The 27,597-nt window shown below is 42.9% G+C and overlaps 5 protein-coding genes across 6 annotated transcripts; 2 read left to right on the top strand and 3 right to left on the bottom strand.

The window, feature by feature from the left end:
• Positions 1-859: 859 nt before the first annotated feature.
• On the top strand, positions 860-3,349 carry LOC102699695. The gene is made up of 7 exons (XM_040525080.1): positions 860-1,246; positions 1,336-1,584; positions 1,739-1,828; positions 2,051-2,200; positions 2,314-2,438; positions 2,623-2,752; positions 2,874-3,349. Exons 1-7 carry the CDS (start codon positions 911-913, stop codon positions 2,997-2,999), a joined length of 1,206 nt encoding a protein of 401 aa, XP_040381014.1. The 5' UTR covers positions 860-910; the 3' UTR covers positions 3,000-3,349.
• Positions 3,350-5,643: 2,294 nt separating this feature from the next.
• On the top strand, positions 5,644-9,198 carry LOC102699415 (O-glucosyltransferase rumi-like). Of its 2 annotated transcripts, XM_040525310.1 has the most exons (4): positions 5,644-5,919; positions 6,871-7,635; positions 7,758-7,822; positions 8,476-9,102. In XM_040525310.1, the coding sequence occupies exons 1-4, from the start codon at positions 5,836-5,838 to the stop codon at positions 9,029-9,031; spliced, it is 1,470 nt and encodes a 489-aa protein (XP_040381244.1). In that variant the 5' UTR covers positions 5,644-5,835; the 3' UTR covers positions 9,032-9,102. The 2 variants fall into 2 exon arrangements, with proteins under 2 accessions (XP_040381244.1, XP_040381245.1); XM_040525311.1 differs by lacking the exon at positions 7,758-7,822 and having other exon boundaries at positions 8,476-9,198.
• A 3,893-nt stretch (positions 9,199-13,091) lies between these two features.
• On the bottom strand, positions 13,092-15,932 carry LOC102722969 (pentatricopeptide repeat-containing protein At5g39710). The gene has a single exon (XM_015837966.2). It carries the CDS (start codon positions 15,905-15,907, stop codon positions 13,805-13,807), a length of 2,103 nt encoding a protein of 700 aa, XP_015693452.2. The 5' UTR covers positions 15,908-15,932; the 3' UTR covers positions 13,092-13,804.
• A 677-nt stretch (positions 15,933-16,609) lies between these two features.
• On the bottom strand, positions 16,610-21,681 carry LOC102706202 (ubiquinone biosynthesis O-methyltransferase, mitochondrial). Its single transcript, XM_006655734.3, has 9 exons — positions 21,307-21,681; positions 20,850-20,939; positions 20,639-20,717; positions 19,780-19,857; positions 19,370-19,418; positions 18,746-18,795; positions 17,986-18,135; positions 17,306-17,386; positions 16,610-17,228 (listed from the first exon to the last, which is right to left on the bottom strand). Exons 1-9 carry the CDS (start codon positions 21,600-21,602, stop codon positions 17,100-17,102), a joined length of 1,002 nt encoding a protein of 333 aa, XP_006655797.1. The 5' UTR covers positions 21,603-21,681; the 3' UTR covers positions 16,610-17,099.
• A 420-nt stretch (positions 21,682-22,101) lies between these two features.
• Positions 22,102-26,364, bottom strand: LOC102722686 (B-box zinc finger protein 22-like). The gene is made up of 3 exons (XM_040524998.1): positions 25,881-26,364; positions 23,535-24,131; positions 22,102-22,685 (listed from the first exon to the last, which is right to left on the bottom strand). Exons 1-3 carry the CDS (start codon positions 26,088-26,090, stop codon positions 22,392-22,394), a joined length of 1,101 nt encoding a protein of 366 aa, XP_040380932.1. The 5' UTR covers positions 26,091-26,364; the 3' UTR covers positions 22,102-22,391.
• Between the last annotated feature and the right edge of the window lie 1,233 nt (positions 26,365-27,597).

Below are 27,597 nucleotides of genomic sequence, written 5' to 3'. Positions count from 1 at the left end.
TGAGTGTTGTATTGGTGCATCTATAATTTGGTTTTATTTTTCATATGTACTTTGGTTTGTAATAAATGCATGGCTTGACTCACCACCTTATTTGATATTGTATGCTTCCTTATATTTTTTGTTTTCAAAAGTATTTATCTAATTGCCCATACTATTTGATCTGTTGAATTAGCTTATTATCTGTACACTAGGGGTAATTTAGTAAACACACCTAGGAAGAAAAAAGCAAAAAACATTTTTTCTTTGCATCAAATGAATAAAAATGGTATTTCAAAGTGTTGCACTAGTTTCAAAATAGTATTGTAACGAAACCAACGCTAGGAGCGTCATTCTAGCGAAAGCAAGTTTTGCCGATGACAAATAACAATTTCTCCAAAGAACAAGAGATGTATATCAAATCAAAGTCTTCGTGGTGTATGAGGTAATGCATTGGAATTTTGGATCATGGAAGTGAAAAATAATACTCCGATATTTTAGACCTGGCTAGATTTATATAGATGCTAATAAATCTAACCTATATATAAATTATATGCATCGATCAATTGATGAATCTAAACCAGGCTAGAAATCTTATATGGAGAAAATAAAAATCATGCTCATAGGCTTTGATATGGGCCGCCTTTGGGCCGGGGCAGGATAAGGCCCACATAACAACACCTCTCTTACTCTTCAACCGCTTTTCGACCATGGTTTGCTCACAACCTCCTCTGATGGACCGCGTCCACAGAACCACCACACATGCGCCGCACCACCACCGCAGCGCCGGTTCATACACCGGGTCCACTCGAGGCTCCCCTCCATCCTATTCTCCTCCTCCTCCCCAACTTGTTCCCGCCACGAGTCCCTTATCCACCGGCGGCCAGCCTCGATCTCACCTCACCCCGAGCCCGGCGCGCCATCACATCCGCCCATGGCCGCCGCCGCCGCCGCCGATGACCTCGCGCGCCGCATCGCCGCGTTCATACCGCTCCCGCAGCCGCCGCAGAAGGCGCAGCTGTCCGGCGTCGCCGCGGCCGTGCTCGACGCGGGGGGCCGCCTGGGCCGCGCCGTGGGCGACGTGTTCCGCAGATTGCGCATCGACGACGGCATCGACGTCGCCTTCTTGCAGCGGCACAGGAGAAACGGAGGCGCCAGGAGCGCCGCCGCCGCCTCCGCCGCCGATGCGCGGGTCAGCAAGGACAGCGGCGGCGTCGGCACCGGGCACGACCCGATCGGCGGCGTCTCCGGCCGGTTCGCGCCGTCGCAGGCAAGAACCGAAACCACACGCGCGCGCGCGTGCGCGCTCCCGCCATGGAGATCATCGGCGATTAAAGGAGCCATTCTTGGGTGGTGCAGGGGAGCATGAACCTGTCGGCGACGTACGACAGCCGGACGAACGACGTGGAGAGCTCGGTGGTGGCGAGGGGCGACCTGTGGCGCGCCGAGGCGTCGCACAGCAGCGCCGCGACGGGAGGAGGCGACGGCGGCGCGCCGCCGCTGTTCATGGTGCAGCTCGGCCCAGTCCTCTTCGTGCGCGACACCACGCTGCTGTTCCCGGTGCACCTGTCCAAGCGCCATCTCATCTGGTACGGCTTTGAGCGCAAGGTACACACAGAACTGACCATATTTTGAAATCTTTTCACCAAATGATCAATGCAATTGCAGTTTCATCCATGAGAGAATGACACCATTTTTATGTGCAAATTTCGTGCTAATGATGTGTTGCTAAACTATGAATGATTATGCTATGTCTGCACAGAATGGGGTGCATTCAGTCTGTCCTGCTTACTGGTCAGCTCACAGAAGATGGTTCTTCATGTCAATGATTTGCCTAAATCCATTCACCTGTGTAAGTTTCGGAATTTTCTCTACAATTTTTTCTTTCATCTCATAGCTCATGCTAGAATGAGAGGACTGTCAATTGGGTGTGCCTCTCCTGCAAATTGAGCTTAATTATGCTGTTCTATGTGCCCAATGTGGTCAGCTGAACATTCATATTAGTACTTCTTATCTGAAAATTTACTCTATTTATAGTTTCCCCTGCCTGATCTTGTTCTTCCAAATTTAACAGTCATTCATGGACATGCAATTTCCCAACGGGCAGCTAAGATATGTAGCCGGCGACGGGTTCACTACTAGAGCATTTCTTCCTCTATGTCGTGGGATCTTTCAAGCCCATGCAAAATTCCCAGGAGAGAAGAAGCTTAGCTACTCTTTCAAGGTCAGCTGCCAAACTCCAAAATTTATCTGAGATTTTCTGCAGCCTGAAGCTTCTTCGCTGCCGTTCCGCATTGCCGCACTTAGTACTTACAATGTGATCTCAGTTGCTTCCAGAACAGGAGTGGAGGAAGCATCACTCCAATGGTACAGTGGCCAGATAAGTCTCTCTCACTAGGGACTGTCCAGACATTGTCATGGAAGAGATGTGGCCTTATCATGCAACCAGCCCTACAATTCAGGCAAATGTCTTTGAACACCTATGCTTTTATTTTTATTTTTTTACATTCAGATTGTTCCTCAATGATACGTGCAATTTTCACGGTCCATTAAACGGATTTGAATTTGCAAGTTCTAATATATGACTTGCATCAATTTAGCTGAAATTGGCATCCAAACTGACTGTCATGTCGCTCTGATGAACAGCATATGCCCTACGTTCGGTGGAAGCCGTCCGGGTTTGTCCATGGAGTTGATCCATTCTTTGAATGAGAATGCTGGTGTTGTCTGTGGCTACTCTCACACTGCTTCTCCTTCTGCCTATGCGTCTATATCGGTCTGTACAGTGTTTCAACATAGCTTTAAGTTAACTGCTAACGAAATTGTCCTGCAAAATTGTTTTTTTTACTTAATTTTAACCTCTGTGGTAATGGTTTTTTTTATTCTGTATATTGCAGATTGGGAGATCTAAGCTAAATGGGAGTGCAGCAAGTTCAGGGTTAGTGTTGAGAGTTGACGCTCCCCTCCATAGCTTTGGTAGGCCCTGGTTCTCTATTCAGATGAACAGCGGGCTGGAGTTCTGAACTTCTGCTTGTTCAGCGTTTTCTTCAAACTGAACAATGCAGACAGAGACAGTATCACATTAAAGACACACATGTATAGACAGTCAAATGTTGTAGGAGCCGATTGCTTCTCTGTTGGTGGTTGGTTGGAACGCCAGTTCTACTGCCCAAAATTTACAAAACAAAATTTGAGGACAGTGATGTCTGTATATATGGTTCAAAATGTACAATGGTGTTACACACATATACAAATCAGAGTTATTAGAGTAGAGCAGAGCAGTAAGCAGGGTATGGACTGACTTCATCATTTTAACTGCTGTACTGTTTTTATACTACTCTCTTTTGTTCGTTGTAGTGCAGTAACTTCCTGAGCTCTTCTGTGTTTCTGAATTCCGATGTTGCATCCCTTTCAAGCTTCCAATTTGTGTACTCCCTCTGTCCAGCAGCAATATAAGGACATCTAGAATATGAAATTTGTACATGAATATAAGTAAATTTTCACCTATTTCCTCATCTCAGCCGAAACCATCTCTCATTTAATTTTCTCACTTCATTCACTCGTCTGAACCAATCATAACTGTTTCTCATCTTACCGATCTTAATCTTTAAAAGAAAAATTCATATTGTATTATTGGACAGAGGGAGGCACCTTGTAAAATTTCTCCTTGTTGATACACATTTTGGTATGTGTAATTGTAGATACTAGTACTTACAACAGCATAAAAAAACTATAGGAATTTATAGGTTCAAGTCCCATAAATTTTTATCTATCTAGCCCTTTGAAACAGAGCATTCAAATTTTCCAAATCCTATGGAATTTCTAGAGAGTGACATGATACATGTATATTTGGAGAGAAGTTAGCAAGAGCTCCAATGTCTTAGAAAATTCTCTTTTGAGTCTATAGCGATCATCCCGATTCATGTGTTTTTTCCGTGGTCTATTCAAACAACAATTCATATATTTCTTCTGTGTTTTTGTAATCCTTTATTTTACACTAACATTTTCTTTCAAAATCGTGTTTTTCCTATCCTGCTTTTCAAAGGAAAGCCTGTATACGTACAGCTGTTGCAATAGTCCAAAAAAAACATGAATATATATAATTCGAGAACAGTATGATCTATCAATTGATTATAACTCGCAAGTCCAAACTGAACCCGTGCTTGCAAGACTCGGCATGTTATTCGATCGTGCATCGACATCATCTTTCCTCGTTGCAACGGAATCCATACCTTCCTTTTCTCGAAAAATTTTCAGTACAATTTGTCCTTGCACCACGGGAAACTTGCCAAACTCTGCCTTAATTTTTCTTTTTTTAAAGTGGTCGCCGGGGGCGAGTAGCCCCACCTGAATTATATTAAGTATTGCCTCCGTTTTATCGTAAGACTTTTCAGTCTTATCTAAATTTATCGGTATATATATATATTCATTAGCATCTATATGAATCTAGACAATGTTAGAAAGACTTATATTATGAAACAGATGGAGTAAACTTTAAGAAATGGTTATTACAAGAAGATGAAGGGGAGAAAAAACACCCCTTTCCTTTTTTTTTTCAGTTCCTCAATGTTGTGCTCTACCCACCCCTTTCTTCCTTCCCTTCATGTTTTTCTCACCCTGCCTTAATATTTTAATTAAATCCAGAAGTTTTTCACCAATTATTTCAGAAAATCTTTCTCTGTGTGTGTGTCATTCACTGAATAAAGAGTATAGGGCAGTACAGGAGTTGCACGAATTGCCAAATGACAGAAAAAGCATGATTTCCAACACGAAACAACACGGCGTTTCGCTCTAGTCATGCAGAACGTGTGAGCTGATCTAAATCTCCAACAAAATAGTCTAATCCTATCACACACTACATTCCAAACGAATTTTTTTTGTTTTTCTACTGGAAATCAAGCAAAGGAAGTGGAATTCTCCGAAGGGAATTTTCAAAATGGTCATAATTCTCAAGAGGGTGTCCAACTTATATGCTCCGCACATGTCAATCTTAAAATATAAGCATTTATAGAAAGAAAAATATAAGTATTTTTAGCTATGAATAAAGAGAGTGAATAGCTATGTAGCGACATCATCTATCTTAAAATATTTTAGCCTAGTTTCTTAGATAGCTTAAATTTGCAGGGGCCTATGTGTAATATCCATAAAGTGATAAAGAACGAGTGTGATCACATCTACACAAATGTTTAGAAAAAAAATGACAAACCTATCTGTAGATAAGAGAGGAAGATGACAAGGTGTGAGTGATAGTAACCACTGTTTTGCAGCCATATTTTTCCCTTTATGTTACCAATCCTTTTTTAAAATTTTTCACAACCTTCTGCAAGGATATTCCTCGTGGAAGTTCGACTAAATTGTCTCTCTCAACTTGCCCTGTTTCGCTTGTTGACTCGACTTGTAATGTGACTGTAAGCACCGCTATGTTTACGTTTAACTATTTATTTTATTTAAAAGATACATAATTATTAATTATTATATTATAACTTGATTTATTATTATGTGAACTTTAATTATAACTTAAATTTATATATTTAAATAAAATTTTTAAATAAAACGAACGATTAAAAGTAGAAAAAAAATTATTAGCGTTATATAAAAAAATTATAGAGAGAGTAGAACTATATATGACTTAGTAGTATTGTTGCAACGCTGCAACGTGCACACACTCCTCTTCTCTTTCTCGCACGCTTGTCGTAGCCACGAGCAGCAGCTCCAGCCTCCAGCTACTTGTTCTTCAGGCAGGCCGACGGCGGCGGCGACGCCGGCGAGAGGGCGGCGCTGGCGCCGGTGGAGAACGGTGTGCCGCCGCCGAGCAACAAGGCCGGACGGCGGTGGCCACCGTCGCCGGCGGTGCTGCGGATGAGGGGCGTCGGCTCCGTCATGGTCGGCGTCGTCTTCCTCGCGCTGCTCATCCTCATCCCGCGATGGCTCGGCCTTGACGCTGTAAGCATATACTCTCATGGATCCTATACGTTTTCGTGTCAAATTTTTGCGTTCTTTGCTTCGATCAATTGATCCAGCAGCATCAAAGTCAATATGTTTTTATGCATTTCACTATTTCGTGTTAATTAGGCGAAGAAAACGAGTGATCCATGACCAGGAAAACTAGTATTACTCCATTAACTAACAGGGTAACTTATGCTAATCGTATTCCATAATTCCAGTACCACCAAACCGAGCATTTGATTTGATATGGACAATTTTCTTTTTCCATGGATAGATGAATTAAGATCAAGGTCCAAAACGAGCACACGTACACACGTTGATAGTGCCATGTGGCAGCAAGTTACTGCAGGCTAGCTAAGTCAATCAAGTAACGTTGTACGGTTAATAGTTTCCTTGATTACCATGTTCTAGATCAGCTGCGTACCCGTTGCTGTTCTGACTAATATAGTAGTACAGTACTCCCTCCGATTCTTCTTAACGCGTTGACTTTTTTATACTCTTCGTCTTATTTAAAAAATTTATATAATTATTGACTATTTTATTATGATTTGATTTATTACTAAACTAACTTTAAGTATGATTTATAATTTTGTATATTTGAATAAATTTTTTGAATAAGACGAAGGGTCAAACGTAAATCAAAAAGTTAACGATGTAAAAAAACGGAGAAAGTATATCTTTATTAGACGAAAATGGGACGTGTTGATTATCAATATTTTTCATTTATACGGTTTTATCAAATTATTTCAAAAATAAACTTTCGCAAAATTTATTTTCAAACCCAAACCTTTTTCTACACCCAAATTTGTTTAAAAATTTTAAATTTAGGAGGTTCAAAATATACTACAAATTCCATTATCAAAGTAGAAATTTTAAACAAAAACTGTATTTGTGTCAATGCGACGAAAGATTTAACTGCTTCGTGTTCTGATCCATGCATGCACGCAGTCGTTTCTACGTGACAGCACCATGGTGAGCACCAGCGCGCGAGAATGGCATCCCCACCACAACGTCTCCACGCCGCCGCTCATGCCACTGCCGTTCTCCTGCGGCAACGCCACCGCCGCGGCGACCTGCCCCGCGGAGCCATCGCTGCCGGCGAGGCCTGCCAGCGGCGGCGGCGGCGACCACCCGGCGCCGACGTGCCCGGACTACTTCCGGTACATCCACGACGACCTCCGGCCGTGGCGCGGCGCCGGGATCACGCGCGAGGCGGTGGAGCGCGGCCGGCGGCACGCCTACTTCCGGCTGGTGGTGGTGTCCGGCCGCGCGTTCGTGGAGACGTACCGGCGGTCGTACCAGACGCGCGACGTGTTCACGCAGTGGGGGATCCTGCAGCTGATGCGCCGGTACGCCGGCCGCGTCCCCGACGTGGACATCATGTTCGCCTGCGACGACCCGGGCCAGGTGCGCGCCGCTGACTTCGCCGCCGCGCCGGCCGACGCGCCGCCGGTGTTCCGGTACTGCAAGGACAAGACGACGCTGGACGTCGTCTTCCCGGACTGGTCCTTCTGGGGGTGGCCGGAGGTGAACATCGGGGCGTGGCCGGGGATGTTGGAGGCGGTGCGCCGCGAGAACGAGCGCGTCCGGTGGCCGGAGCGGGAGCCGTTCGCCTTCTGGAAGGGCAACCCCGGCGTGGCGCGCATCCGCGGCGAGCTCATGAAGTGCAACCCCTCCAATGGCAAAGATTGGAACGCTCGTCTCTTCACCCAGGTACTTCCATCCCAAAATAAAAGAAAAACTCATGGCATCAATTGAATTTTAATTGTCTAATTTTCACTAGTATTTAGTCATGCATTTATGCCAAATTGCAAGATTTTCATTTGACTTTGTAGGATTGGAATCATGCTATTCAAAACGGCTTCAAAGATTCTAGCATACCAAAACAATGTTTACACAGGTACTTTCATAGCGTTAAAATACATGACACCTTTTCCCCCCAATTTATGCATAAATCGAAATGTTTCCTGTGAAATTCGTGCATGCTACCTTCGACTGCATAACAATGCACAAAATATATGGCTTCAACTATGTATAATTTTAACCCTAATTTCTATGTTCCCAAATACTTATCACTATTAACCGATATTGTTCCAAATTTAGCTGTCAATAATTTGAAAAGGTTACACTACGATGACCAAAACCTTTAAAATTATGTTTAGAATGTAACAAATTTTAATGATACGGTATCTCAAAGTGTTTGTACAACTTTTTTTTTTTTTTTAAAAAAGCGAATGTCCAAAGTTAAAATACCAAGTGTACGTCCGATAACAAACATTTAAAAACAGAAAGATTCTTTTCACTTCTGATTATAATTATAGACCAAAATTTGAATTTTCAATCTTAAGTTTGGCCTGAATTTTGAGATTTTTTTCATATTAGTTTGTTTTTTTAGCATTTCTTTTCAGATCAATAAAAACATGTGTGTAAAGGTTTTATTTATAAATTATTTTATGTTTACAAATATATCTTTTAATTTTTTTTAGAAAAGCAAAAAGATAAACCCATATGACTCAGTAGAATGCATGGATGTTTGTACTATGATTACGGCAGGTACAAGATATACATAGAGGGCAACGCGTGGTCGGTGAGCGAGAAATACATCCTGGCGTGCGACTCGCCGGTGCTGTTCGTGACGACGCCGTACCAGGACATCCTCTCGCGGGGGCTCGTCGCCGGCGAGCACTACTGGCCGATCAACCGCACCCGCATGTGCGGCTCCATCAAGCTCGCCGTCGACTGGGGCAACGCCCACCCGGCGGCGGCGCGGCGGATCGGCGAGCGGGGCAGCCGGTTCGTGAGGGAGCAGATGAGCATGGACTACGTCTACGACTACATGCTGCACCTGCTCACCGAGTACGGCAAGCTGCTCCGGTACAGGCCCGCCGTGCCGGAGAAGGCCGTCGAGATCTGCGCCGCCTCCATGGCGTGCCCGGCGAAGGGCCGCCGCCGGGAGTGCATGGACGAGTCCGTGGAGGAGTTCGTCGCCGGATTCGAGCCCTGCGCGCTGCCGCCGCCGTTCACGGAGGAGGAGGCCAGGGAGATCGCCGCTAGGGAGGAGAAGGTGCTGAGGAGGGTAGAGAAGATGGAGGAGAATATAGCTAGCTAGTTAGTGGAGTGCAGAATGATGAAATGAGATTATCCAATTTAATACTATAAACTTAGAAAGTATTTTCACCACTCGGTCGGATATTCACTTTTTTTATGTTATATAAATAGTCATCAATTTTTTTAAAAAAAAGATAGATTAATATGAGATATATAACACCTCAAACATCCAAGTCAAATTCAAGTTCTATAGGTTTTAACAAAAATAACAAAATTAATATTGAATATGTGCATATAGTTTCGGTTTAATTTGTTTTTTATAACTTATAAAGGTAGAATTTGAATTTGCATGTTTGTGAAGTGATATATCATATATTAATTTATCTTGTTAATTTTTTCAATTTCAAAATTATTTTTTTTCATTTTTTTGATAATGATGTGATGAGATTATCTAATTTAATATAAACCCGGAAAGTATATATCATATAAATAGTTAATTTTTTTTAGAAAATATAAAATAAATTAATATAAGATAAATCACACTATAAACATAAAAGTTCAATTCAGCTTGTATAAGTTTTCTGCCAATTGGGCCAGCCTGGAGATAGATCGCTACCGACGATGGCGATCGATCCTGACTTCGGACTGATTTCATCGGCCCATCAACTTTATACAGGCCTAACATGTTTTGGCATCATACTATTGGACCAATCCAAGACTGTGAAATCATGAGAATGTGTAAGGGGAACCGGTATCAAAACTTTACGCTGAAATTTTGGTATCTCTTGTTACCTTTTTTTTTTCTTTAAAAAAACCTTGGTATCTTCTCAAGAACCGTAAAATTACTTCGATAACTATACTATATTGCACATTCTTATCACCAATTCATGGATCACCACCTGCACCAGATATGATTTGAGGGGGAAAAAAGGAGGAGATTCTCCTCTTCTCCCCCAGTTAGAGTCTGCCTTATAAAAATGTGGAATTTGTGCAGATGCAGAAGATTTTTTAAGTTCGGAGATGCTGTCGGTGGCCATTAATAAGTTAACAGAAGTTTAGAGTCTATATTAACTTTAAGTTGGCAAGATAGCACAAGCTGTAACAGATCAAGCTTTCCTTTCTCGAAGCCCAATTTTCATATGCACTTATCCTAATCATTCAGCCACAACAAAGTCAGAGACTGCACCAAGAGAGCCCTTCCCTGGGGCACCATAAATCACACTCCCCTCTCTGGTTGTTAGAGTGACAGAGTTGACTTTTTAAGTTCATGATGGATCATTCGCGTTATTAAAAATTATTGTGTAATTATTATTTATTTTATTATTAAAGTTACTCTAATAGTAACTAATATGTTTTCATATTTACAAAGAAAAAATTGAATAAGATAAATAATCAAACATATATGTAAAAGTCAACGACATCGAACATTAGAAAAAAAATGTTAGATAGAGTACATAATTTTAGCAGCAAAAGTCAGAACTGAACAATGGCTATCTCAACTCACATCGATCACGAGAAACGTGCACACCACCAGCCACAACCCAAAAGCTCGAGCCTGCATCCATGATCCTTCCTTCCTTCCTAACCCTAACAGACACATCATTACCGCAGCGACGGGCGCGTGATCTCGAGCAAGTTACGACAACCAATTCATCAACCACTCCACTCTAATTAATCCTGTCGCATTATTTTCGCGATTCCTGATCCCCCCCCATTTTGATGTGACCTAACAACGAACGAACAAGAAGACACCCATGGCCATGGCGAGCCACGGATTACTACCCCGGAAGAGCCCTACCTCAGCATGCGTATCTCTACGCAATTTAGTATTATATATGCAACCACTGTCCACTAGCACATGCAGGAGGAAGAGGATAAAGAGATAGCAAGAAGAGGAGGAGGAGGAAGAAGACACCATACATTTTGAGGTAGCTGGTAGAGGTTGTTGGTTTTGCATCCATGGCGGGGTTGTTGAGGAGGCTTCTGGTGGCGCTGGCGCTCGCCGTGCTCATGTTCACGGCCACAGCGGCGGCGGCGCACCCGGCGCCGGCGAAGAAGCACGGCCACCCCCACGCGCCGGCGCACCACCACCACCCGAGCAAGCCCAAGCAGCACGGGGCGCGCAAGCACGGCGGCCACACCAAGCCTCACCACGGCATGTAACACGGCCCGCCGGCCGGCCGCCGTCTCTCGCGCGCAGCGTCGTTGCCATCTTCTCTCCCTCGATCGCCTTCGTTCTCTTCTCTTTTTCTTCTGTCTTGTGTTTGATTAGTGACTTGATTTTATTGTCATTTGGTTTATTTATATGCTTACCATGAGTTTGAGTTGATCTTCAATCTGCGCGTATTTGTATAACCTGTGGGATGAATTAATGATGAATGAATGCATGGAATAAAATCAAGTGCTACTTAGCCTTCTCGATTATCAGACTGTTGTGACGCATTCATGTAGGGCTCAACCAATCTATAGTTCTTCAGAGAGAGAAAAAACAAATGAATTATTCTACCAAACATGTATATTTTTGTGCAACGAATGTGCGACATGCTTCCTCGGTCCAAAATAAGTTCAACTTTTAGTCCAAATTTAAACTAGAAAGATGAAACAGTAGTGATTATGCAACAAAAGGAGGAGAACAGAACAGCAAAAACAAACATTGAAGCATCTGTACAACCATGAATTGTGATGAACTCCATCTCTTATCTGAGAACTGTTCATTTTCTGGCAAGGGAAGATTCTCCCCCCGGAAGAGCCCAAACAAGCAGATGGGAAACAGAATCAAATTTACTAAATAAATTTGATGAGTGTTTGACCTGGCCTCACTCAGCCAGCCTCAAGGAAAGCCAGCAGCTTTGAGCAGCGTCAGAACCAGGAGAGAACTCAATCTCCGAGCAGCACAACGACTCCGATGCCATGGGGAAACAGAGGCAAAGGGTAACCTGCCATTTTGCTCGGCCAAACTCTTCACTACTTCCTTGCTCTACTCCCTCAGAAATCAAACACAAGCAAGAGCCAAAGAATCGTAAACAAAAGAAAAATTCCAAGATACCAGATGAAGATTAACCAAGCAAACAAAGAATTATGCTTTGTGATAACCAAATGGAGAGATGGAATGAAACTAAGGAGGGAGATGTTTGCCGAATTGCTGGGGATGGGGTTGAGAACTTGGGATAGCAAAGGCAGGTATTTTTTAGGCATCAAAAGGCAGGTATCATTCATACGCTGGCACATCAAAAGTGCAGAACGAAAGGGGTGGCTAAAAATGCATTGGGACCCCATATATTCTCCTGAGATTTTTTCGCTACTATTACTCTGTTTTATATCGTAAAACTTTCTAGCCTTATTTAAATTCATTCATTGATGAATATATATAATTTATATATGTATCTAGATTCATCAGCATCTAATCTAAATAATATTAAAAAGTTTTACGTTGCGAACGGAGAGAGTAGCATTGATTGCTATGCAACAAAAAAAAGGTTGCATTGTCAGCACTGCCTCCAGTCACTTTTGGCTGTCGTACACAGATTTGTTTCACATTTTTTACTGGTACCGTTTGGTTGCATAACCAAATGTATTTATCTGTGGGCCCCATCGGTTGACCAAGTGCACCAAACGACGTATTAGCGAAAAATAGTTTATAGTTAAAACTCTTATATTTATGTTCATAACGACTTAAAAAAACCAACAGTGAAAAAAACTATGAGAAAAGGCTCCAAAATTTTTTCTAAAATTAAGTTTTAGAATTTAGATTTTGACAATGAAAACAAAACATTTTAGGGCAAAAGATGAGGCCATGTTACATTTTGGGGCTAGTGGAACATAGGTCCTGCAAATTTGGCACTTTGCAGCTCCGGGTGGCACAAGCTTCTGTGATCCATCATGCTTGAATTGGCAGCGCCTCAGTGGTTGTTATACCACGTTTGTCATCTCCATGATGTATGAACAACCATTTGTAAGGTACTTGAGATTCTCAAGGTATTAAACTTTTAATGTAAAGGTAACTAAAGCTTAAAAAGTACCAAATTTTTATGTTAAAAAAAAGAGATTAAAGTTTTACATTAGAAAATATGATATCTTTTGGTATTTTCTCAATGATGGTAAAATTATCCTATTTTTCTCCATAGATAATTTCACCATCATAATTTACATTTAAAATTTCGGTATCTTCGAATACATGGTACCTAGTATCAAGATTAACATTAGAAACTTTTGGTACATCCATGTACCTTCTTCCATACATATGCCAAAATTGTGCTTCTTCCATACATATGCCAAGGATACGAGTTATTACACGCTTCATGGCATATTGGTTTCTCTCTCAGCAGTCAGAAACGATGTATCCAAACCCCCAGAATTGCACAAAATGGTTTTGGTAGGCACAGCCCTTGCAAAACCATCTCCCCAGCCCCAGGTGACAGTGTTGGTTGTGACCGGGGAACCATGCAGAGTTGAGAGTTCTTTGGCTCATGAAGCCGACAGTTTTCACTATCCCTGTCGCAGTGTTCGTTTTTTTTTTTCTCGAGTGCCTTCCTGTGGGTGTGTATGCATGATACTTCAAGCACTTTAATCTTCAATCTGCAGAAAAGCAAACACTGATCAGTGCATGAAAATGGGGTAATCTGACAGTACAGTCAAATCCTTTTGAACCCTTCCATGGTGCATCGTCATGATTCAATGCAAGTCTTGTACTTCCACAGAGCACAGTTCAACTTTGCTGATTTGCTCAGCGACGAATGGAAAAATAAGTGCTCCAAACTCCAAAGTGACATCTCTGATATCTCATCATGTAATTCCAGTATTCCGCAGAGAGAGGGAGGATTCTGAACACCAGATTTCACCCTGATGTTGGAAGTAGTCCATCCCTTGCCATACCACAGAGAACATCAACCACAGCGTCCACATTGCCTTCCTTCCGATTGAGGTCTATAAGAGCCTTTGATGTTTCTGCATCCGCTAGCGGACAACAAGTTAGTAACTCCTCAATCACATTATCTGCTTCCACAACCATCCCCTCTTCAAATAAACCCCTAACCAATGAAATGGTGCTAGTTGAATTTGGGACAAAACCACTCCGCAACATTTGTTTATGAAAACTGAGAGCCTTCGTAACATTTCCTCCCCTGCAATGCCCATGAATAAGTACACTGTACACAGACCCATCGAGCTCCCAGTTTCTGTCCAACATCGACTGGTATACTTTATCAGCTTCATTCATCAAGCCTTTCATACAAAATCCCTTCAGGAGGGCCACCACACTCTTAAACTCAGCTTTGCGGCAACAAAGCATAAGAGCGTCGTACTTAATGTTGTGTGGAACAGGATCTTCATGATACAGTTTAAAGAGTAACCGGTGTGCTTCCTTTGTGCGTGCTGATTTGCTAAGCCCGTTTATGAGTACGCTGTAAGTCACAACATCAGGGAGAATTCCTTTCCTTATCATCTCATCATGCAGAGAAAGAGCCTTCTCAACATTCCCCTCCTTGCATTGGCCATCAATGACCGTTGTATAAGTAAATTCATCAGGTTGTAGACCAAGTCGAAGCATCTTCTCAAATAGTTCACAAGCATCATTGAGCCTTTTTTCTTCACAAAGACCCCTTATGAGTGATGAATAGGTGATTGCATCCGGAAGCACATCCCTTTTGAGCATTTGTTGATTCATTTGGAATGCAGAATCCAAATCACCCACCTTACAGTATCCACTGAGAACTGTACTATATGTCACAACATCAGGCTTCACTCCTTTAGCCTCCATTTCTGAGACTAGCTCTCTCGCTACATCCATTCTTCCTAACTTGCAGTACCCATTAATAAGTGCATTGTAGCACACCACTGAAGGCTGGATCCTGCATTTCCTCATCTCCTCCACTGCAAGCAATGCATCATCCAAGAACCCTTCCTTGCAGAATCCATCAATCAGTGCTGTGTAAGCAACCTCATTCATCCGAAGGCCCCTCTCCCTCATCTGCGCCACCAGAGCCACTGCTCGCTCCAAGTTCCCAGACTTACAAGTTGCATGGATTAGCGACGTAAATGTCACGACATCCGGCACAAGCCCTCTTTGTGTCATCTCTGAAAAGACTGCCAGTGCCTCATGCAAGCAACCCACCTTGCAGTAACCACCTAACAAGGTGTTGTAGCTGACCACATCCGGCGCCAACCCCTCTCTCACCATTTCATCGAACACCTTCCGTGCACCCTCCATCCTCCCCGCTTTGCATAGCCCATTCACCATCAAGTTGAAGGTCACCAAATTCGGCTTCACATTCCCCTCCCTCATCGAGTTGATGAGCCTCTCCGCGCCGTCCACCTCCCCGGCCCTGCAGAACGCCTTGACGAGCGTGTTGTAGGTGACGGCGTTGGGAGCGCAGCCCGAGCCACGCATGTCGCCCACGACGCCGGACGCCTCCTCCAGGCGGCCGCGGGCACAGAGCGCGCGGACGAGGATGTTGTACGTGTACACGTTGGGCGCCACGCCGTCGCGGAGCATGGAGGAGAAGAAGCGGCGAGCGGAGGGGAGCGAGGCGTCCGAGAGCGCGAGGAGGACGGCATTGTAGGCCGGGACGGTGGGGGCGTACCCGGCCGACCTGGCGAACGCGAGCGCCGCGGCGGCGAGGGAGGGGCGGGGGAGGGAGGCGTAGGACCTGATGAGCGCGTCGAAGGGGCGCGGCGGAGTGGAGGGGAGGAGGCGGAGGGCGGCGAGGAGGGAGAGGAGGAGCGGGAGCGGGGGGACGGCGGCGGCGAGGCGGCCTGCCGCGGGCAGGGACAGCGGGAGGTGGCGTCGGTGGAGCGGGAGAGGGAGCGGCGGCGAGCGCGGGGAGGAGTTGAGCAGCGCCGCGAGGTGCGCGTGGTGGACGGAACGGTGGCTGCTGGATGCGGCGGCGGCGGCCGTCGCGACGGCCATGTTCTCCGGCGCGACCAGTCGCATAATTCGCATTTGGAGCAGCGTTTCACTTATTGCAGAGGCCTCCAGACCACTCCTGCTCGGAGCCACGGTAATCGCTCAAAAATCACACGAATTTAAATTTAAAAATTCAAACGAAATCGTGACGGTTTTGACCACCATAAGACGCGGTTTGGTATGATTATCGCGGAGACTTGCATATTGCGATTTGAGACGATGATCACGCAGCTTCGGTTAAAAACCACGACGATACGAGCATAATCGCATCGGCTCCAATCCTGATGCATGCAAGCAAAAGGAGGAAAGAGAGTAGACCAATTCACCGCCCATGGCTACTGAAGTTCGTGTCATTCTCTCTATTTTTTTCAATTAATTCAAGTCAAATAATCTTTTCTCAGTTTTTTGAGTGATTCATTAAGTTTTTAAAAAAATTTCTTCACATCTAAGTTCAATAAATATCTATCACCTTGTTTTTTTTCTTAATTTTCATCAAAAATTTTCAAATTTTTTGAATTTAGACGGTTTTTCCTAGAGGAAACCACCCAAAACCTTATCGGTTCTTGATGGAGCCCTTGATTATCGCGATAAGTGAAACCTTGATTTTGGAGATCGAACTTCATGTAAGAACGAAGAAATAAAGAAAGACCTGTCACCGGAGTAAGATATTACAGTTTTCAAAAAAAAAGGGGGGGGGCACGAGATCTTTTCAGTCAATTCCATGTAAGAAGTTCTGAAGCTTGTGGATATAATGAGAGCTGTGATTTATGAAGAATTATGAAGCGTGAAACATGCAGTTCCATTGGGTCACTCCAGAGAAGATGGTAAATAAAATTGGATACAGGACTATGTATGTAACAATAGGAAATTAGGAACGGTATATGTATAGTTTAAAACAAGAGCAATCGCAGGAGAGAGGAAAAGAATTTGCTGAAATACTTCTCTCATTGTCTGGACTCTGGAGTGTACTTATTTTCTGAAAGTAGGTCTGAAAGTGTAGTAATTTCAATCAAGGAGACAAAGCTAGCCCTACTTGTTAGCTCTTGCCGCTGCCAACTTCGTGGTTTGAATAGCTTCCCGGTGAGATTACTACATGCCCCCTGTTTTCCGAAGTTTTGACAAAAAGGATGGGAAAATAACTTTTCTGTTGGCTATCTCATTGTAATCCCTACATAAAAATATTCATTTGGCACACGTTCTACTTCCAACAAAAATGTTGTGATAATGGTCAATTTGACTCAACCGAGGCTTTTTCTACTTTCTTGATGCCATAAGCAATATAATTTACACTAATATCATCTGACAGAGACCACTCTCCACGCAGCGGATTATAAACAAAACCTGCCATTTCTTGTACCTGGTGATGAACGCGACATTAGTCACATGACTTGCAACGAAAGATTAACTTCTAGCGTAGAGTGATGAAGAACTTACAGAGATTGAGGCTCTTTCGAGTATTAGGACTAACTCCTCAGGGGTAAGTAGTTTGGACCAGTTATGTGTGCCTTTAGGGAGCTGTAAAAGCACAGGAAAAATATCTTACAGGACTAATTCAGTGAAACATCACAAGTTATAGAGTGGTAGACTAATCCTATGGTCAAGTAGTTTAGTAGGGCTACTTGTGCAGTCAACATAATAAATCAAAGGTTAAATGAACTTCTCTCCTATTTTTCCCTTTTGGTATTTGAACCATACCTAACAACAGAATAGCTAACTGGCAATACAAAGTAACATGCTCCTGTTGGCAACTGTTTTCAGTGTATGCATGTAGTCACTACTTCACTTGTGCAATCTGTGACGTTGGGGACAAGATACCATTACTTCGTGTATATGCACCCTGAATAACATATATTATGAAGGGCAGAATTACATATTTCTTTTACTACTATACACACTTGAATACTGGATGATTCCAACAACCAACTTTGCCGTGGCTCAGAGTGGCTATGAAGCATTAAACATTGGAAAGGTTAGAAGTATAAGCTGTACTGTCAAGATTCTAAAAAGGTAGCCATGAAGGAATGGCATGCATTTCCTCCAACACAGTGGACTACACAGCTCAGTATATATATGAGGGAATGAGGCCAAGGTATAAAAGAGGAACGGACACTAACCCAATTGAGAATATACTCGGCAGCAACTATGGCAGTTGCATATGCCCTCATTGAGCGGTTGATTGTAGAAATCACAGTGGCCCCGTTAGGAACTGTCAAAGCTGACAAAGATTCACAGAACCCCAAGGGATTAGCCACATGCTCGATCACCTGCAAACATATCAGGTTAATCTCCATTCACAGCACGGAGGTACATTATTTTTCATTAAGAAGTCAGTAAGCATAGCATGCAGTACATTCTCTATGATATCTGTTGGATATGTCCTCCCGATATTTCATACATGACTCCTATTTGTTGTATATATGATGGATTAGTATGTGAAATAGTTCAGCTATTATCAAGTATAGTTAAGTAACATGATCGGAGGAACTAGCAAGCATGGAAAACCTATATATTCTCTCCGTCCCAAAATATAACCATTTCTAGAGCAAGGCACATATATTAAGAAAATAGGTGAGAATGATTGGAGAAAAATTGTGATCGGTTGAGAAGAGAATGCAGGTGAAAATTTTAATGGAGAATGGTTGTGATTGGTTGAGATGATGAGATAGCTTCATTTTGAAACAAAGGGGGTGATAAAAATAACTTCATTTTGGGACTGAGGGAGTAATTTACAATTACAGAAACAACCAGAGCATTGTCTACTATAACACAACAAAAAGGGCCCCCATTCAGAAATTGCTACGTCATTGCCCCATACCTAATCAAACATCTTCTTTAAGGGATAGGAAGGGAATAGTGAGATGAAAATATGTGTACCTCAAGAGAAATAACTGCATCAAATTGTTTGTGCTCTTTTACCAGGTCCTCTGCACAAGAACAATATTCACATAAATTTTGCTCTGGTCACAGTCAAGAGAAATTCCAGAGAACAGTCATTTGCACTTGCACATGTAATTTTTTTCTTATAGAAACTGGGATTTTATTTCCTCCTTTAGTCCTGTTAATTTCTTATGATAATCATTGCAACGGTACCTGCATTAAACCAATGTAGAAAACTTGTGTTGCCGATGTTTCCCAAGAACGAAACAGTCTAATCTAAATGTGAGCAGATCGGCAGGCCAAATATATTATTTAAAAAGATAAAGTATAGCTCATAAAAGGTGAAATTAAAAAAGCACAAAGGTAAACTCTTATGAGTCGATAAATGCATCCAGTTTCTCTATCATATTTTTGGATGAAGCTGTTTGAACAAGCCTGCAAAGGTGGAATTAGAAAGATCTAGTTTTAAATTCATTTAAGACATATTTAATCTTTACTCTAAAACTTATATATTGGTCAACTTGAGTAATATGATTAAACTGCTACTGAATTATTTCCTTCAAGTTAGTACAACTGACAGGAAGTATAAAGGTAGCTCCAGAGAGAGAGAGAGAGAGAGACCAGCTGTTGTGCAGATATACTCTATGGAAGCAGTTGATGGATCAGATGCCTGTGAATATAAGAGCAAAAAATCATTGGAGGATTATCATGGCTCTAGCTTGGGAATTACTGCCGCTATGAAATCATAACAGAAAGTTAAGGAAAACAACATGGGAGTCATCAGTACTAAAGACTGAATATCATATGCATGACGATCATACTATGCAAAATGATAAGAATAACCAAACAAATATAAAGCTCTATGTATCAGTATGTGTAGTTTTACATCGCCATAATACAACTTAAGGATGCCAGAATATGCCAGAAAGTTAACCTTAGTAGTATAACTTTGTTTTAACATATTGAGAGAGAATCAAATGTGTATGCATGTCTACTAGTTACTGTATGATACTAGATATGTGTATACATACAGCATGGACATGTGCAATCTTTATATTTTTGTCAACAGCATCAATTCCAGTAACTGTAGCTCCCATCCGAGCAAGAGGCTGTCATATATAAGCATGCAATTAGTCCAGTCAATCACACAAAAGAATAAAGCATATGTTACATTCCACAAATGCATGGCAAGTCTGCAACACTTCAGAAGCATTGATCCGAGATGAAAAGAACAAAAAAAATTACAATCAAGCAGCATTTCGACCAGCTTTCCACATTTTATGAGATTATTTAGTAACATTTTCAGATTGAATTTTATTTTATGCAATGTTTCTGAGGTGAGCCATCAATGCAGACGTAGACTAGAACTTTCTCAGACTAAATTAACCAGCTTCTGCCTTGTATTGTGTACCAACAGTGCTCTGTGAACTATAAGCATAACTTGACAATAAATGCACAAGCTCCACATCTATAAACTTGATTATAGAAAGAAAAATGTGAAATACTTGGCATATTGGATGGTTTCAGACAATTCAATATAGAATATAAAAGGCTACTAAGTCAAAAAACTGAAAGATGGTTGTTAGAGTTTAAAATGAATTAAAACCTATAAGGTTAACATGGCTGTGTGCTTATGTTACAGCGTCCAAAATATTCTTTGCCTAAGCTATCATATATCATGTAGATTGATGGGATCACTCTATTCCTTAAGTCCTGAATATGATGTTACAATATGCAGATGGAACAGAAAATGTGATCAGGAAGAAGCAAGTAATTATACATTTGATAAATGATAACCATTTCTATACAGTGCACAGGTTTCCCATAATCATAATTTTACTATGTTAAATCTCAGAAAGTATCAATTTTATAAGAAATAATCGATGATACCTCTGAGAGAATGCCACCCCCGCATCCGACATCAATAACTTTAAGACCTTCAAGTGGTTTAGATGAATTTGGATCTCGCCTAGCAGGGCGAATATATACACAGTTAGGGGAAAAAGAGTTTACAGTATGTCATGTATTTGCTTATTAGGTGCTACCGTGCTACCAGTGATTATCACAACGACAAATGAATATAAAGAATGTGGAAATGTACCTGAAATGTCTACAGAGAGTGGACCGGATAAAAGACAGCCGGGTTGGATTCATCAGGTGCAACGGCTTGAATGGACCTTCAGAATCCCACCTGTTTATTGCAGAAACAGTCCACTAATAAGAAATCATATTCCATGGTGATAACTCGGATTGGAACAACCCATACGCAACTCCTAAATTCTCTGTGGGAAGCCTGCTCCTAAACGAGAATGATACTATTCGAACGCAAAAACACCACCAATCAGATTTGTTGATCAGTAGAGCTCTGGCAACAGTGATAGAAGCAGTATTAAGCACCATTCATTCACCAAGCAAGTACAAAATTACTCCTGCAAGCAGATTACTATCAAGGCTACTGCATTCTCAAGTTTTGGTCAAGCATCGAGCGAAGGGGTGATAGTTCATCATCTCAAAAGGCCAGGGCGGGCCAGGAATGGAGGGAGTAGAGGGGATCTCACCAGGTCTCAGCGATGGCGGCGAACTTGGCGACCTCGGCCGGGTTCAGCGACGAAACCGTGGATCCACCGGCGGGACGCTTTGGTCCCTGAGGCGGAGAAGGAGGTCGCGGCGGGGTCGGGGGAGAGCTGTGGGAGGCCGCGGAGGAGCAGAGGCGCCATTGCGGGAGCAGGGTGTGGGGAAGCGAGGCGCCAGGCTCCGTGAGTGGCACACCCCAGCGGCCAGGGACGGCGGCGGCGGAGGGGGATGAGGAGGTGAGGAGAGATCGCCGGAGGGACGGCGTTAGGCGGCGGAGCATCGTTTGCTCTGGTCGTCGTCGTCGGCGGCGGCGGCGGCGGCGCTACGGCGGTGATGCCTCTGAAGAGTTACAGCCTTGGTCGAGGTATGGGCCGCGAGGGGCCCAATGAGGAGACGCGTCGGGAGTATCTGGACCGTCGGATGCATGAAAGAACGGCCGCGATTTATCGTTCGTGATATAGAGGAGTAAAGGGATGGCGCAAAAGTAAGCAGCATCAAATTCCTCTCAAATTACCTCAGCCTTCCCACAAGGCCACAATACCAATACGTGTGTGCGCATTTCTCCCGTATCGTACGGAAATTGAACTGTTTTATAGGAGTATAAAATTGCTGCAAAATTCTTCGGAACGTTTATTTAAAACTCATGAAATTATCAAATTGCAATAAGATATCGGGATGAATCAAAGCCAATCGTAACAGACGGGGGCCATTTATGAATTGGATCCTGTTCAATCGAGCTCATAAGCAAAATAAAAGGGCAAAGGAACGTTATTATGGACTAACAGCCGACTCGTGAATTATATGATCTTTCCAGGCTCTTTTTATTTCACTATTCACAAAATTTGGTAACAACAAATCTGTCATCCCAGATCTCACAACAATCCACTCGCCTCAAATCTTCAGCAACAACGTATACAAACAAAACACGAAACAGTACAACATATTTTTAGACTTGATCACTGGATGATTATCCAGCCGTGTGCTTTGTTGGCTTTGGTCAGGCAGGCAAGAAGCCCTCCTTTCAACATGACCTGCCAGCTGAACCGAAAGGTATGATTCTACCAGCGAATCAAAACTGTCTCCTTCGGCGCTTCAGACCAGCAGATACAGTGAAGTTGTTCCGAGAGTTCTCCAGGGAGGAAATCTCAGGGACGAACATGGTGCTGTCATACGAAGGGCAGAGCAAATTATTTTGCCAATAGAGACCAGAGGCTGTTGGTGGTGAGGGCACCTCGGGCACTGTCCATGGATTGTCAGGCACTCGGGTAAGGAATTCGTCACCTAGCAGTCCTTCCGCAAACAGGCCTTCAGCCAGGCGGCACTGTGGAGATCCCCCAGCACTCCCTTGCTTGCCACTGTCAACCTGTAAATGCAGAGTCAAAACAGAGATGGAATAAGAACCATTACATGGGGAAAAAAACTCAGCCTACCAGGAAGAGGAATCATACACATTACACAACAATGAGCTTTGGTAATAGAACGTCTACTTGCAATTGGATTAAGCACAGATGTAAATGCCACACCTAAATCTAGTCCTCATTCTGTCAGCAGAATGGTTCAGCCCCAAAAATTGCAAACTGAAGTCATTCCAGAATAAATCATGATTATACGAGGGCATACAGGACACAGCATATGCCAAAATGATAAGGGAACAGCAATCACTCCCACATAATTTTCATTTTTGAAGTTACTGTCTTATAAGCTTGATAGCGATGGTTAACAAATTATATTTCAGGAAAATACTACTACGTATGTCACAGAGTCCAATATCCAAAAGTATAAGCGTGCTAGATTGATTCAACGGCTAATGTATTTCATAGTTCACCCATCAGCATATATCAAGTGAAAGGAGCAACTAAGTAGAAATTCTCATTAATCGATAATATATAACATAAATCAGCTTTGTACTGGTTTTAACTTAGCGGATGAAAGGATGGTAACGTCTAAACCTCTAGCATAAACTCAACAGAAATTTGTTTGTATCACAGTGAAAGGTCCTACTTTTAAATGCATCTCCTGAACCACTAACATTTCAACAGGTATTTGTGTGTGTATGCTCACTGAGAGAGAGAGAGAGAGAGAGAGAGAGAGAGAGTGCATGCCCTGTATCAGTAATCTAATCTCAATCAAAGCATCAAGCAGACTCTATACTGTTGATAGCAAGAAGCACAGGCAACCAGTAATTTACATATATTATAATATTTTGGAATACCTTAGAAGAACTATGATCAGCAAAGCCGAATTCTGAGTTATTGAAGAAGTCATCAACATGCCAATCATGTAGACAGTCTGACCCATTACCACCTGTGAATGGTAAGTTGTAGACCCGATCACTATCTTTGCTGATTTGATTAGAGTATGCTGCCATGGTGTTGGTTTGGCCAGCTAAAACAAGTGCTGGACTTTCCTCTGATGAGTACTTGGGTGGAGTGTCTATTGATCTAATTGTGTTGTTGCTCATAGTCCAATTAACTGCTCCTGTCCTGGTATTTGTAACAGAACTCTGCTTAGAATAATCTCCATTGATTGCATTTTGGCTGGCCAAGGATACACTGCTTTCACCAGATAATAAGGCTGTAGGATTCCTTTGCAGATGTTTAGTTGGAGAATCCACTGATCCATCAGCAGTATTAACATGCTTCTCAGCATTAGGTGGGACTGGATCAGCAGGATCAAGGCCAACTTGAACACCTGTTAGTAGGAATCTTTGATGTACCGAAACAAAGGAGTTTACTGTGTGTATAGAAACATCACAATCTCTGCAAAGAAGTGCACGGTCCTCCAGGCAGAAGAAATATCCAGAAGCCTCCTGCAATGGCGAATAAAGGTTGAGAACTGCATATAATAAATCAAGGACAAATAACGCATCTTGCAGTTCCGGCAGGAACCATCGAGATGCAATGAAACCTATGTGGGTTCAGTCATGTGTCCCATAATCAGACCATTAGTTGTCCCTTTCTTTGCACATGGGCTTTACACAGTTGCACATGATCCAGCCAACTGAACAGCGCCAAATACATCATGTCATCATACAAGATCTACATCCAAGCAATGCAGTCTGGTACCATATCTCGAAGTCTAAAACAGAACAATACAGTTGGCCCAACGTCCTTACGGAAATAAAGGATGGGGTTCAGATCAAAAGAAGACACACTAACAACAAGTATCTAGCCTACAAGGCTTTTCCTTAGCCTGGAAATTTTAATTTTCTTATGACATGATCAAGTTATTATGCATAAACCGAAGGAAGCATTTGCAAGATCTTGCACTTAACGCAGTCATACCAAATCACACAAGGAATGGCAGGTCCAAAACAAATGGGCATGTCGTCTTCAAGAAACCACTATGTAAGGTACAGCTTAGCTGTCTTAAGGTAATAACAAGCGCTCAGAAATGTCTCCCAACACACAACAAAGTTTAATATTACCTCCAATCAGAAGTTAAGAATATACAGACATAAGACATTGACGTACCAAAAAGTGCGACACATATAAACATGTAATAGTATATATGTTTCCTAAAAATGGTTTCAGGTATTTTAGAAAGTAAGTTTTACATCTAACAATCTGCTGACTAGAAATAACCTGCTAAGCCTCCAAAACACACAAAGGCATTACATAATAAGGCTTATAATCTGCCTCAAGCCCTCGAAGCAGAGGGAAAAAAAGGTCTTTTTGATGTGCAACATGGCATCACTCGATTAAATGTCGGTACAGTGCTATCCTCCAATATGTGTTCACAGAATAAGAAACCTATGCAAATGTAATGCCCTTGTTTAGGTGACTGAAATGGCAAAGTACGGATTAAGCTACAATTAACAGAGTCATCACTTCACCATTCATTTTACATCTCATTTGATATCATATTAGGGACTCTCAAGTTTCAGACAGCACAATCAGAAAAGATCGTTTCCAGACTAAGCTCTTTACTCCAGTGATCAGTCATCAAGCACAAGATCAACCATTCCTAAGAACTACCAGTCTTATTTTCAGTTTCTTTTTACTTCATAGTGTCCACTTGTGTGAGAACTCAGTTTATCCCTATAAAATGTCTTTGATTCTTCCTCTAATGCAAAAGGTTTATAGTTGTTAACTAGATAAAAAAAAATTGGCTAATACTCCTTCGTACCAGAAAAAAACGAATTTCTGGAGATTCATCGCCAGAAACTCCTTTTTTCTAGGACGGAGAGAGTACAGTAATAGTGATCAAGAAGCCTAATCATACAGCCTAAGGTAAGAAAAAACCTTAGTGAAATGGGGTTTTACTTATGAACGTTCATCATAGTATCAATAGCAACCCCCTCAATGTTTAGTTCATGATGCGAGTGCTGACAAAGCTTGATCAACATGGAAAATAGCTTATTTCGTTGATAAACGCTCGTATAAAGGCCGTAGTTTCGATTTCTTAACTTTAACCCGGTAAGAACATCGAAAAATACTACTACTAGCAAACGATCTAGAGATACTTGTAGAACGACCAAAATTTCCTGATTGCCTGCCTCATCGCAACCACCCCAATCGATCGAGGGCGGGCGAAGGAGGAAGAGAGGAGGGGCGACCTGGCAGATGTCGCACTTGGGCACGGGCGGCGCGGCGGCCGCGGCCGCCGCCGCGCCGCCGTCGGAGAGCAGCGGCACCCGCTGGTGCTTCCCGGCGAGCTTGTTGGCGGCGTGCACCTCCTCGTCGCACGCCGTGCAGAGCGCCGCCTCGTCGGCGCAGCACAGCACCCGCGCCTCCGCCGCCCCGCACGCGTTGCACTGGATCTTCATCTCCCAATCCACCCGGCCAGCAACTAGGGTTTTAACCCCGCCTCCCCTCTCCTCTCCTCTCTCTCCCTCCCAACTCGGAGCAGCCGCGACGCGATTGGATCGCCCCCTTTCCTCTCTATCTTTTCACTGTGTTCGTCGTCGTCTCTCTCTCTGCTTCCCAAAATCCCCACTGCTTTTTTTAATCCTTTTCTTTTTGTTGTTGTTGAGCGTGGGTGGTGGTTAGCGAGTAGCGAGGCGAGTGTGATTAGTTTAATTGCGTGATTAGCAGGTGTGGTTTAGAGGCTTCGCTTGCTGTTGGACTGGATGGCTTGGTCAAAGCGGAGAAGGGAAGCACCGGAGCAGCGAAGAAGCGCGCGAAGGCGCGGGAGCGAGGCGGAGGGGAGAGACGCGTGGGCGGTTGGATGGATGGATGGACGGCTGCCGCGCGCGCGATGTCGGCAGGCACATGCCTCGGCGCCGCCACTGTGAGTCCGTGACCAGGTGGAGCAGGGCTAGTCGTCGGTCTCGCGTCGTCGTGGAAGGTGGAAATACACCCCTGTTTCCTTTTACTTTTTATGGAATGGATATTTATATGTAAATTAGCGGTATTTATATTCGTAAAAATGATATTCAGTAGTAATTTTTATGACACGAAAGATATAGAAATCACGATTAAATATCTCTAGACATACCTATAAATACATAATTTGATATAGCACACTTATCAATACTTCAACAGTTATTCTCTCTGCATGTAACATTTGTTTTAACAACAAACTTACGATGTCTAGTTCCTACATCAATTTTGAACCTTGGTTAGAGCGTTTTTAAAAATTAAAAGTTAAGCTGACGAGTAAAGTCACAATTTTATCTATTATCTAACATTTTCTCCTACTTTAAAGTGTGTCTAACAGCATGGTCAAATTTCATTCTCCGAATATCTATTTGGTCACTCTTCATTTCATTTAGCAAGTTAAATTCGTTTTTTACTCCAACAACCTCTCCATCCCTATTCTGAATCTATGACAGTGGGACCCATGCGTCAGCCTCTATACCTATTTTAGGGGTTGTTTGGATGGGTGACTCTAGTTGCCACAACTCAACTTAGTCATGCCACAACTCAACTTAGTCATGCCACAACCTGTTAGCCTATTGTTTGTTAGACTACCACATATTAGGTTGCCAAAGAAAGTCCGGCAGCTGCCGAGTGCTATGTCATAGCTTTTTGGTCCAAACTTGTGGCGAGGAAATCGATCGCCTCGCTTGCGGCGTGAAGCGCGTGAGAGCGTTAAAGTTGATGTTATGGTCACCTTCTGTATGATGTATGGCGCGAAGCATCAAAGAAAATCCAGGAAGGTTCCAAAATTCTGGCGCCAAACAAGAAAAAAACGCGCGAAGCCCACAGTCTCCTAGGATAGCCTACACCAACTCCAATCTTTATTATTCCCTCAGCTCTATCTCACTCTTCTCTCTCCACTCTCTTCTTTCTCTCGTGAACTCCAACCAGCAGCAGGTTAGTATTCCCCTT

This window comes from Oryza brachyantha, chromosome 6 (assembly GCF_000231095.2).
Source record: "Oryza brachyantha chromosome 6, ObraRS2, whole genome shotgun sequence".
NCBI classification, from domain to species: domain Eukaryota; kingdom Viridiplantae; phylum Streptophyta; class Magnoliopsida; order Poales; family Poaceae; genus Oryza; species Oryza brachyantha.
The sequence above is the reverse complement of the archived record's forward strand: the minus strand, read 5'-3'. Positions and strand labels throughout refer to the sequence as shown.

Coding starts and splice junctions, on each gene's coding strand:
- LOC102722686 (XM_040524998.1), bottom strand. CDS start 26,090: ATGAAGATCCAGTGCAACGCGTGCGGGGCGGCGGAGGCGCGGGTGCTG. Junction 24,132..25,880: donor CCAAGTGCGACATCTGCCAG/GTCGCCCCTCCT, acceptor TCGCCATTGCAG/GAGGCTTCTGGATATTTCTT. Junction 22,686..23,534: donor CTGATCATAGTTCTTCTAAG/GTATTCCAAAAT, acceptor CTGCATTTACAG/GTTGACAGTGGCAAGCAAGG.
- LOC102699695 (XM_040525080.1), top strand. CDS start 911: ATGGCCGCCGCCGCCGCCGCCGATGACCTCGCGCGCCGCATCGCCGCG. Junction 1,585..1,738: donor GGTACGGCTTTGAGCGCAAG/GTACACACAGAA, acceptor ATGTCTGCACAG/AATGGGGTGCATTCAGTCTG. Junction 2,753..2,873: donor CTGCCTATGCGTCTATATCG/GTCTGTACAGTG, acceptor TGTATATTGCAG/ATTGGGAGATCTAAGCTAAA.
- LOC102722969 (XM_015837966.2), bottom strand. CDS start 15,907: ATGCGAATTATGCGACTGGTCGCGCCGGAGAACATGGCCGTCGCGACG.
- LOC102699415 (XM_040525310.1), top strand. CDS start 5,836: ATGAGGGGCGTCGGCTCCGTCATGGTCGGCGTCGTCTTCCTCGCGCTG. Junction 7,636..7,757: donor ACGCTCGTCTCTTCACCCAG/GTACTTCCATCC, acceptor TTGACTTTGTAG/GATTGGAATCATGCTATTCA. Junction 7,823..8,475: donor CCAAAACAATGTTTACACAG/GTACTTTCATAG, acceptor TGATTACGGCAG/GTACAAGATATACATAGAGG.
- LOC102706202 (XM_006655734.3), bottom strand. CDS start 21,602: ATGCTCCGCCGCCTAACGCCGTCCCTCCGGCGATCTCTCCTCACCTCC. Junction 20,718..20,849: donor ACTCTCTGTAGACATTTCAG/GTACATTTCCAC, acceptor TCGCCCTGCTAG/GCGAGATCCAAATTCATCTA. Junction 19,858..20,638: donor GGGGTGGCATTCTCTCAGAG/GTATCATCGATT, acceptor TATATATGACAG/CCTCTTGCTCGGATGGGAGC.